This window comes from Podarcis raffonei, chromosome 12 (genome assembly GCF_027172205.1).
Source record: "Podarcis raffonei isolate rPodRaf1 chromosome 12, rPodRaf1.pri, whole genome shotgun sequence".
Classification (NCBI taxonomy): domain Eukaryota; kingdom Metazoa; phylum Chordata; class Lepidosauria; order Squamata; family Lacertidae; genus Podarcis; species Podarcis raffonei.
In genome coordinates, this window is record NC_070613.1 from 55849870 (window position 1) to 55862098 (window position 12229).

A 12229-nucleotide genomic window follows, 5' to 3' on the forward strand; every position below is an offset into this window, starting at 1 on the left:
AAGCTCAGAAGAGGAGGTAGCTTTGCACCTGAGAAGTGGGAGTGAAAGAAGAAAGGGAAAAGTGGAGTGAAGAAGCCAGGACACTGGAGGAGGGAGAATGAAGTGAGGGTTTTCTGTGCCTCTGCCACCACCTGTCCAACTCTCATCTTTGAAAGGCACGTGGTTAGATAGCACATATAAAGCTTTGTGGAACAAAAACAAGTCACTTAAAAACCAACAACATATAAACGGAATTGCTTGCTTTTAAAACTGCCCCTCCATTTTAAACCATCCCCAAAGTCCCAACTAGCACAGAGGTTATCTCAACTATTTTTCCTGCATCCAGGGGAGATAGAATAAAAATAAAAATAAAAATAATATAAACTTTTATTTATATCCCGCCCTCCCCAGCCGAAGTTGGGCTCAGGGCAGCTAGCACCACATGTATAACATTAGTATAAAATCAAGCAATAATTAAATTACCTCCTAAAAACAGGTCAAAATCAAATTAAAGTCTAATTAGATGGCTTTCCACAGGGTTAGGGTTGGGAACAGTAAGTGCTCATCAGCCCAACTGTTTACGCTGGTTTTATATGAGCCTGTGAGAATGCTGGGAGGCCTTTTTCATATTAGTTCTTATACAAAAAGAAAAAGGGAGTCAGGCTGCGCCCTGACCAAAGGCCTGGCAGAACAACTCCATCTTGTCAAATATGTCAAATCCCGCAGGGCCCTGAACTCTTGTGGCAGAGCATTCCACCAGGCCGGGGCCAAGGCCGAAAAGGCCCTGGCCCTGGTTGAGGCCAGCCTAATCTCTCTGAGGCCTGGGATCTCCAAGGTGTTATTATTTGTAGACCGTAAGGTCCTCCATGGGGCGTACCAGGAGAGGCGGTCCCGTAGGTACGAGGGTCCTAGGCCATATAGGGCTTTAAAGGTTAAAACCAGCAGCTTAAACCTGATCCTGTACTCCACTGGGAGCCAGTGAAGCTGGTATAGCACTGGATGAATGTGATCCAGTGGCAAAGACTCCGTAAGACATTCTGCACCCACTGGAGTTTCCGGGTCAGTTTCAAGGGCAGCCCCACGTAGAGTGAGTTACAATAATCAAGCCTGGAGGTGACCATCGCATGGATCACAGTGGCGAGATCAGGGCGGGAGAGGTAAGGGACCAATTGCACATATGAGCAAGTTAGCACAGAATCATGGCATGCATTCCTTGAAAAGGTGGGTCTCTCTCTCTCTCTCTCTCTCTCTCTCTCTCTCTCTCTCTCCCTCCCTCCCTCCCTCTCTCGGACAGGTCAGTCCCCGTTTAATATACAAAGAAGATGGCAATGCAAATGACCCAGCCTGCTCTGGTCCTGCGGTCAAACCTTTCAGCCATAAAAACAGGTCGGAAACCAGCATTAAGTGTGTGCAGTGTGCATAGAGCACATGTGCTGCATGAGCACATAGAATACCCTCCAAAACCACCACAAAATAAGTGCTTTACTTGCTATTTCATAATATAACAAAAACCCAGGCAGGGGTATTATTTATATATAATAAATATAGTTTATGCTACCGAATTCTGAGGACTAAAAACAAATTAACCAACAAAATGTTTGGTGCTCCTTTATATAGATGAGGGTGCATTCCCCCCCCCCTCGCACCTTTTCTTTAGCATTACTCAAGTGGTCAGACTCCTAAATTCTCTGTATTTCACTGCATGTGAGCATGCTTCATTGCAGCCTATAATGAAATGCTCAAATTTACAGGCACTACTAAGTGTGTCAGTCAAGCAGCACAATCTTTTTTTTAAAAAAAATAACCTTACAGAAAGTCAAGGTTCAAAAGGATTTATCAAAATGGAATTGCTTAAAATGAAATTTCAGTTCAGGCACTTAAAATATGAAGCCACATTAAAGAGAAGTCAAAAAAGAGAGGGGGGAGAGAGAGAGGATAGAGGAGAGAAGGGGTTCATTAGAAATTCATCCCCTGCAATGCCTTTCACTCCTGCAAGGTTGCCTTTTTACAGGAAGAAAAAAGTCCCCCGGGTAAAAAAATCAATACTAGTTAATAAAACATCAGGTGTGCAGACATAACTAGGTATGACTATTCCACTGCACAGGGCTGCCTGAATGCACCAGGTGCCATGACGATTAGTCATCCAATGCAGACAGCGAGTCCAGTGAAAATATGTTTTAGCATTGCAAGGAAAAAAATAATAATTCTGGAGGGAAATTAGTCTGAATATATGCCACTCTTCGGTACTCCAAACAAAGCCAAATTGTTCTAATCAAAACGTACATCTATCATACGGGCTACGGTTTTATTTATCTTTCATAGGGTTTGATTTCTTTCTTTTTTTAAGGGATACACACACACACACACACACCACCCTCAGTTTTTAGCCTGAGCATTGTAAGAGACCAATTCCTAAAAGACACCTAGACTTCAGCTTCTAACATTATTGATCCTACTCATAAATAGTGTAGTTTGCTAGAAAACCAAAAGTGCTCAGTTACTTAAAACAACTCTGCTGTTGTGTTGTTCTCTGTGACACTATAATTAGGGTAGAGCTTGGACAGCTCCAAATATAGAAAATACTTATAGTGTTGCCCAATAAATTTACTACTTCTTTTTTTCTTTTTAAAGGAAGCGTCACAGTTCCAGATGAAAATTGTCAGCTGTCAGATCACAGAAACTTTCAAAGATCAGTTTGGCTGAACCTTTGGTGATCCATAATCTCATTAAGCACTGGGCATTTCCTGGTACGAGGAACCTTTTATGACCCGGGGCAAGCTGTGTTTGTGCAACAAGGAATCTCTGCAAAATAACATAAAAACAGAATGGGAAGGGACCACGAAGGGTCATCTAGTCCAACCCCCTGTATTTTTTCCCTTTTTAAAAAAGGAAGGAAACAGAAGTGGGAAGGGGTGGAGAAAGAGATGTGGGCTTTTGGATCATATCCCTTTATGTCATTATTGTGTGAAGGGATGAAAAACAGTTTATTTCTTATTACAAGCAGAAAGGGAACTAGTCAAAGCTAAGTAGGCTTTAGATCTTTTCACACATAGAATCGTAGAATTAAACGAGACGGCTGTTTTATGTAACATATCCAAAACCTTAATATAGGAAGGATCAACATGTATTAGCCAAGGGTGTATAATTCTAATCTCAAGGTGAGGTGGGTGCCTTAAAGGAATTTGAGGCTTGCCCAAATTGAACAAGGAGGTGTATGATACTATAGGCAAGAGAAAAACGTATATCCCTAAGTGTAAATCAAACTGTTCAACTAAACTTACCCTGTCCAGGTAAGTAGACCAATCATCAGTTATTTGCAGAGGTAAACCCTGGAAGATTACCATTGTACCAACTTAGGGGGTATGTGACGTAAGTCAACATTGCATGTCCAAGGTAAAAGGTAAAAGGACCCCTGACCGTTAGGTCCAGTCCCGGACGACTCTGGGGTTGCAGCACTCATCTCGCTTTACTGGCTTCTGGGTCATGTGGCCAGCATGACTAAGCCGCTTCTGGAGAACCAGAGCAGTGCACGGAAGCGCCGTTTACCTTCCTGCCGGAGCGGTACCTGTTTATCTACTTGCACTGGTGTGCTTTCAAACTATTGGAGGCGCAGATTGCAGCTATAACAAAGGCGGCATTTTTTCATCTCCGCCAAGCTAAGCAGTTGGCTCCTTACCTCTCTCGCCCTGACCTAGCCACTGTGATCCACGCGATGGTCACCTCCAGACTGGATTATTGTAACTCGCTCTACGTGGGGCTGCCCTTGAGACTGACCCAGAAACTCCAGCGGGTGCAGAATGTTGCGGCGAGACTCCTTACGGGGTCTTCGCTGAGAGATCACATTCATCCGGTGCTATACCAGCTGCACTGGCTCCCGGTGGAGTACAGGATCAGGTTTAAGGTGCTGGTTTTAACCTTCAAAGCCCTATACGGCCTAGGACCCTCGTACCTACGGGACCGCCTCTCCTGGTATGCCCCACAGAGGAACTTACGGTCTTCAAATAAAAACATCTTGAAGGTCCCAGGCCACAGAGAAGTTAGGCTGGTCTCAACCAGAGCCAGGGCTTTTTCGTCTGTGGCTCCGACCTGGTGGAACGCTCTGTCACAAGAGACTAGGGCCCTGCAGGACTTGACATCTTTCCGCAGGGCCTGCAAGACAGAGCTGTTCCACCAGGCCTTTGGTCAGGGCGCAGCCTGACTCCCTCCTCTGGCAATCTTTACAGAACTTTAGTATGGTTGTCATCAATTTTGATTTTAATTAATTTTTATAATGTTTTTAGAATGTTGCACTAGAATGTTAGCCGCCCTGAGCCCGGCTTCGGCTGGGGAGGGCGGGATATAAATAAAATTTATTATTATTATTATTATTATTATTATTATTATTATTACTAGGTTGGCAGGAGCAGGGACCAAGCAACGGGAGCTCACCCCCTCGCGGGGATTCGAACCGCCGACCTTCCGATCGGCAAGCCCTAGGCTCTGTGGTTTAGACCACAGCGCCACCCGTGTCCAAGGATATGGAAATCTAATTTCAGATGCCTCTTAACACTAATATATAGTCACAACCTTGTACATATATATAAAAAACAACCCTTCGCTTAGATTCCTTACATTACATCTCTCTTCCCCCTTCTATTACCTCTAACTTAACTGGGGTGCACTTGACCCCAGGAATATAATGTAAGGTTTTCAAGCATGGGTGAGTGGTGGGTGACTTGAAGAAAAACAGTAAATGCAAATAATTTATCCCAGCACGGGGCTGAGTGGAGGTCATGTTTATTCACCAAGCACTTGACAAAAACGTCAAAAAAGTGATTGGATAATAGGTGGCTGCAGGAGATTTGCCAAGTAAAGAATTTAAATCAAAACCACCTCCCCTGTCCTCCACTTCTTCAGAAGTGGCAGCTAACACAGAACTACTCCAGGGACAAATTGGGCAGCGTGCAAAGTGCTCACAGTAGTCAGAACTCACTTAGTGAATCTCTAAGCAAATAACTGCCTATATCCTCATGCTTGCCGGGAAACAAATTCTCAGCAACTGGAAGCATCTCTACAGTGTTTGCTACCACAATTTAGAGCTTCTGGTATCATCTATACCCAAATCTCAACTGTTTTGGTGAAGACAGCACAAATTTACATTTTTAAAATATTACATATGTGTGTGCATTAAAAACAAACAAACAAACTCTTACCTTCTCATGAACCATCATGCAACTGGCGACGTCCTTTTGAAGAATTTCTGTAACGCCATTTGAAAGCCTTTCATACTTCAGCTTGGGCTCCTCTTCACTGTCGTCTTCCTGGATTAATAAATTTTAATAGAAAAGAGGGATACTAGTTTTCCTCAGGTTTACACACTCCTACTCTTCCCACTCCACCCCAAAATAAAAATACTGCATAGCAACAGCCATAGGTGGTCCCCCATAAACTCTTTCTAACAACCACTAAGAAATGGAAGCCAAAATACCAACTTCCAACTTTGAAATTCCTGGCACCTGAATTCTGATAGCATTTTTTCTTTTCCTCAACATGTTAGTCAATACTAGCTCAGGAAATGCTTAATAATTTCTTAAAACCAGGAGGGGAGAATCCAGAAGTGTACTTGACAAAATAAAAGAAAGCCCAATGTTCTAATTACTACACAAACTACATCACATATTTACTTATTTTCAAAATTTGTATACTTTTTAACTGTTGAAACTTCCAAGAGGCTTACACGGAACAGAACATATAGTGTACATTACAATTATCAATGAAAAGTCAGAAGTTAAAAACAAGTTGACTAAAAATAAAAAAATATCCACCCTATTTTGGGTGGTGGTAGGGAGAACACACTCTCTAGACTCCAAGGAACCTCTCAGACAAAAAAAGTCACTTGCAGTTTTACTCTAAATCCTGAACATTAGGCAGGCAGCTCCTGTTTGGCACTTAGGTGCCCACCTAGAACTTTTTACCCAGGTTTTCTCTGTGGAGTGATCCAGCTATGTTGATGCACCAATCTAATCCACTGATTTATGACACATTCTGTATCTGTTATATGTATTTTCATTGTTGATTTTTACACCATGATATTTTAAAAATATTGGTGGTATAGAAATTATTGCAAATAAATAATATAAAAACAAAGTCGAAACAATCCGTTGTGCACCTCGAAATGGAAACCCTATGGGTTTTAGACAACATCAAAAAGGATGTTTCTGAAGCTTAGGAAACATACATTTTTCAGTGTCGATTCTTTCCATTTGTATCCTACCCACTCCCTCTTGCCAAAGGAAGCAACAGTTTCCTTAAAAGAGTATTCCCAACACATTATTTTTCCGTGTGCATAGTGCTTTTACAAAGAATGAAAGGATGGCTCTCCACCACAAGGGGCTTGCAATCTAGAAGAAGAGGAAGGCTGGAGAAGAGAGGGGGAGAATGTGCAATGATTGCCGTTATATCTACTTAGGCTTACAGGAGTTACAGATATAAAAAAGTAGAAATTACATATTACTTAATGACATGAAAAGCCAGCCACAGAGTTTAAGCCTCATAACATTCCCAGTTAGAGTAGACCACTAGAGGAAAGAGGGCTTCTGACCTTGAAATCTTGGGCAGAATCAAAACACTATTTCAGTCACTTGAACCTATTCTTTGTATCCGCCATTGGCTAACTGATGGTGTTAACCACACGTGGACAATGTGCAGGTAGCTTTGCGGGTTCCTCAAAGGATGCTCAACCACACACCCGCACTCGTTGTCCTGTGCTGACAACTGCATTCCTGCGACCCACCAAACAGCGGGTTGTCTGTCAGCTGGGAAGCAAGGGCAGGTGCACAATGCAGCTGTCAAGATTCTTTCCCATGCTTTCCCTTACCCACCTAGCTGGCAATGCGAAGAGCCCATGGATGTGCACATTCCTCAGTTGTTCCCACAAGTGCCCATTACCTGGGTAGTAGGGAGCAAGGGGGGACGCGGGTGGCGCTGTGGTCTAAGCTACAGAGCCTAGGGCTTGCCAATCAGAAGGTCGTCGGTTCGAATCCCCGCAATGAGGTGAGCTCCTGTTGCTCAGTCCCTGCTCCTGCCAACCTAGCAGTTCGAAAGCACGTCAAAGTGCAAGTAGATAAATAGGTACCACTCCAGCAGGAAGGTAAACGGCGTTTCCGTGCGCTGCTCTGGTTTGTCAGAGGCGGCTTAGTCATGCTGGCTACATGACCCGGAAGCTGTACACTGGCTCCCTCGGCCAATAAAGCGAGATGAGCGCCGCAACCCCCGAGTCGGTCACGACTGGACCTAATGGTCAGGGGTCCCTTTACCTTTAGGGAGCAAGGAGGTGCTATGAGACCAGGAGGAGAGGTTTAAAACTCCCTATCACCTTGCACCAAACTGGGGGTGAGGGAGTGTGTACATGTGTGTACACGTGAGAACAGTGTTAGAAACTCAGATATATAAGCTAGACGCCAAATGGCTCCTTAAACCAGGGATACAGTCGCCAAAACGGAATGCCTAGTTGCCATTTTTGGGCCAGACGGCTCGAAAGTCGTATTTTTCATTACGACTTCTTGGTTCCTGAAATTCATTCTGATTGTGCAGACAAAATATAACGGAGAGAATTCTTCAGGATGTGTTGCTCGTGTGTGAAAACAGCCAAGATGAAAGGATCCTCAGGCACGCACCTCCAGGTGGTGGAGACGTCAGGCGCCAACCTGCCGCCCAGGCATCTTCACTTGGTCGCAAGTGGCCAATAGCCAGGTGCAAAACTTCTCCCGCCACCTGGCAAACTTTGAATGCTGCGTGAGAGTGAGTGGGCAGAAGGCTCTACGTATCTGTGATTGAGACTGGGGTGTGCTTGTGGCTGTGTTTGTCTATAAGGAAGGGGGAGGGTGCCTTATTTGCTTGCTGCCCTCCGGAGCCATAAAATGTTGGCATCCCTGGTGTAAATGAAAGATTTGAATGTAGGTTTTCCTAGGCTGCATCGGCTTCCGAGAAGTGGAAATACTCAAGATTAAGGAAAGACAACTAACCCACCAATAAAATCCCAATGTTGAACTAGTCAGAAAGCCAAGCAATTCAAGAATGACTCTAAGAACAAAACTTCCACGTGTCTTACCTCTGAGGTAGGTAACTTCTGAACACATCCATCCTTCAAGTATATCAGCCAGCCCCATGGATATTTGAGCTTCGTAAGACTCCCAAAGCTCACACCACTATGAACACCCTGCCCCCCAAAAATGTCTTGAAAATCATTATGGGCAGGTTTAGGGCTTGTAAGTCCTGTTGGGTGCATTTCTACATGCCCAACTCTAGTTGTTTTGCTGATTGATCAGTTGTTTGATCAGGGATCCACATATTTTGATTGGCTTGGTGGTCAGCCATCATTGTAGTCACCAATGACCCCCCTGAAGTGGGAAGATCTAATGAATGGGTAGACAAACTAAGGCCCGGGGGCCGGATCCGGCCCAATTGCCTTCTAAATCTGGCCCGTGGACGGTCCAGGAATCAGAGTGTTTTTACATAAGTAGAATGTGTCCTTTTATTTAAAATGCCTCTCTGGGTAATTTGTAGGGCATAGGAATTCGTTCATTTCCCCCCCCCCCAAAAAAAAATATAGTCCAGCCCTCCACAAGGTCTGAGGGACAGTGGACCGGCCCCCTGCTGAAAAAGTTTGCTGACCCCTGATCTAATGCATCTGGTGCCCTCCGTATGTATTGCCCTCTAACGTCCATTAGTCCTAGACTGCATGGCCAATGGTCAGGGAAGACAGGACTGAGACCATAGAGAGGGAACCAAGTTGGAGAAGGATGGTGTAAACTTCATGCTGTGCTTTGGAAGTAGATTCAGTGGCGTAGCATCAGGGGAGCTTTGATTTGGCAAGTGATGACAAAAATACCCAGTTACTTAGAATTTGTTTAACCCCCCTCCACCAGCAACTCTCTCTCTTTATTCCAACTATATCTTCCTGAACTCCCACAACTGACAAATACTATCATATGGTTCATAAACCAGCAACCAATCACTTCAATGCCTTTAAAAGGGGTAAATACTCTGTGGATGATCCAACCTCTGCTTGAATCTGAAATCTATGTGATAGAAATGTGATACAGGTTACATTTGGACAAGGTTTTTCATTTTGTGTATATATAAGCACACACAGAGTATACCACTAAACACGGTACTTGAATAAATTTCAATTTTCTGCTAGAAGACCAAGAACCCTACACAGGGTCCCCCTACACAGAAATCAACCCAGCTTTGCCACTGAATGCACACTCAAGAGACCTGCCGGCAATCCAGTATGTTTTAAACACCTTTTTGTCCCCTTCCCATATTGCACTTTTAGATTTCCTCCTTCCAGCTTCTCTGAATCCAAATCAATGTGTGAAGTAGCCCTTTCATTGAATAATTACTTTATGTTCATAACACTGTTTTTATTTCATATCTAAAATTTTAAAAAACTCAGGAATCCTTCCACAATAGTTGTTGAGGGTTATATAATATCAATTCCTTATATTGGGAAGCAACTAAGAAGCAGATATCTTCTTAATATGACCACATTTGCAGGATTTAAGTGCCACCATACGCTGGTTTGCACACCAGTGAGGTAGCTCACAATTTCACTAAGTTATTGAAATAGTATCCTCACAAAACTACAAACCACTAAGCTACAGTAGAAAGGCCTAAATTTCAACTTTCCTCTTCACCTACAACAGCCAGGGACTTTGGTGTTAAGTTTTGATGACAGAATTTTTAAAAAAGGGATTAATATAGGGATGTCAACAATCAACGACACAGTTGTCGAAAACAATGTGTCAAGATGTCCAGCAAGATGCAATTTTTATTCAGTAAATCCAACACTGAACAAAGTTGTTACCAGTCAGACAGACTCAATGTCAAATTAGAGTGCAGGGCATAATCAGACAAATTACCTGTGCCTCTTCATTCTTGACAGATGCAAAACAGTTAAAATCAAAAAAAGTTAGCGCAGTCTGCAGCTTCTACGTTATGTGACAATTAGCACATAATTGCATTTACGTACATTTTTATTATGAATAAGACACTTGCAATGTACAAATGCACACTCTGGGGATAAACATGCAGAGTTAAAAGTGAATTCTAGGCATCAAAGTCATTATAATAAGATCCAACATGTTGCTGAAGTCTGGACATCCAATGTGCAACCAAAGTGAAAAGTTAATTCTAGTCTCCCAAGTATTTTGCATAAAAGCATTCATCCACGGACCATTAGATAAAGTTACTGTAAATAAGTTTTGCCTGTCTTATTTATGAGTGAAAACTAAGTAATTCCTCCTGCGCATGCATATACAAAAAACATATACTTTCAAAAACTCAGCTCACTGAAGCATTCTGCCAGGCTTCAAGAAAAAACATGAATAAAGCGAGAAACTTCAAATATTGCGCACACTGATGTACCCATTTCATGATTTTCTGACAGGTATCTCTTATGTTAAATAAAAGTCAAGCTAAAGGTGAATTTGAGAGGCTTTTTCTTTGCTGTAAACAAACAAAATGAAAAACTATTTGTAAAATACAAGATTACTCCATTTCTGCAGACTATATATCACCTTCCAAATAAAGAGACGGAAAGCATCAACAGCAATTGATGAATCAGAGTTTAACATTATATATATATATATATATATATATATATATATATATATCCATCTCTCTCTCTCTTAGGAGAAGCTTTTATGCAGCATGAACTTCTAAAGGTAAACACACGGCAGCGTAAATAAAAAGTAAATCAATAATTTTTGTTAAATTTTAATAATCCTGCAAACCTACAAATAAAACCATCATCAGCCTGAGTTGAGATGACAGTTAGCTGCGTTTCTATGACAACCTGGTTGAACAGTACAAGTCTTGACTTGCAGCAAAGCTTAAGATATGAACAGAGTGACATTTACTCCATACAGGAAAACTCACAGCTTTCTTCTTAAAAAAAATAAAAATAAAAAAATCAATTTCTCAACTAACATGGATTTTTACTAAGTATATGGCACTTTTAATTAAAGGCAAAGTCCTGTATACCATCCTAAAGGATTCTCAAGTCATTTGGAAAAATAATAATATCACTGTCGCTTGCACTGTTTTGACATTTCTGTCTGTTCTCCCCTCACATTTCTGTTGCAGGGAAAATACACTCAATTTCAAGACGTATGAAGTAGTTGTGATCTATCCCTCAGCTATTGGTGTCGTATTTTACCAAGTCAAAAGATTAACATTTTATATACACATAATACCAGGACCACAGACTTATTTCACTCCCTACAGCTTCCAACATAATCAAGAGATATTTTTCACTTTAAACAGCAGACATGTTCCACCCACAATGTATAACAAAATGCTGCTCAAAATCACACACACACCCCTTTTTAAGTTGCCTTTTCTTTGCATCCGAGAAACTACCACTACAGTCCAATACAGAATTCAATCATGGCCAAGAAATATGAGCAATAAAATAAATGAGCTTACTGAAATTAACGTACTGCATATGTATACGCGTGTTGGATTGTGGCCTATACATAAAGGGTGTTTCTATGTGCAGGTGTGCAGTTCAGAACTTGAAAGAAAACTTTAAACCACACTCACAGAAAATGTGAGGTTCAGCCTATAGTTGGGATTTTAAAGAAAACAAGCATAGAACTCAGCTATTGCATAACTAATTGCCAATTTGACACAGTAATCAATTCAAAATCATTTTCCAGATGTTCACTATTTACCTTCTCACTTTGCATCTGAAAGCACAGGAACAGCCAAGTTATTACCCAGCAAGAACCTCAGTTTTCTGTGGACAGTTTCTGCTAAAAGCTCCACACATAACACTAATGCAATTAAGTAATGAGATCAGAAAACTGTTTAGGGCTGTACCGTTCATTAAGACCAAACTCCTTTGAGCAAATCAATGGCAGGCTTCTCTTTCTCTTCTTGTATTCAAACTACAGGTTGGTCTACCTTGGCCTTCCCCAACCTGGTGCCCTCCAAATGCTTGGGACTACAACTCCCATCAGCTCCACCCAGCACGGCTGTGATGGAGAGCACTGGGGGCTAGTACCAAAAATCTGGAAGAGCTGTTCAACCGTGGAACGGTCTCCCTTGGGAGGTTGTGGACTGTCTTTCCTTGGAGGTTTTTAAGCAGAGGTTGGACGGCCATCTGTCATGGATGCTTTAGCTGAGATTCCTGCATTGCAAGGGGGCTGGGCTAGAGGACTCTTGGGGTCCCTTCCAACTCTGAGGATTCTTTATACAACTT

General features: G+C 42.3%; 1 protein-coding gene across 1 annotated transcript in view; it reads right to left on the reverse strand.

Moving 5' to 3' along the window:
* Positions 1-12229, reverse strand: part of VPS41 (VPS41 subunit of HOPS complex) — a 110752-nt gene that overhangs the window by 78784 nt on the left and 19739 nt on the right. The window contains exon 3 of the mRNA XM_053359612.1: positions 5172-5279. Coding sequence (XP_053215587.1) covers positions 5172-5279 — 108 coding nt within the window. The remainder of the gene's footprint in view (positions 1-5171; positions 5280-12229) is intronic.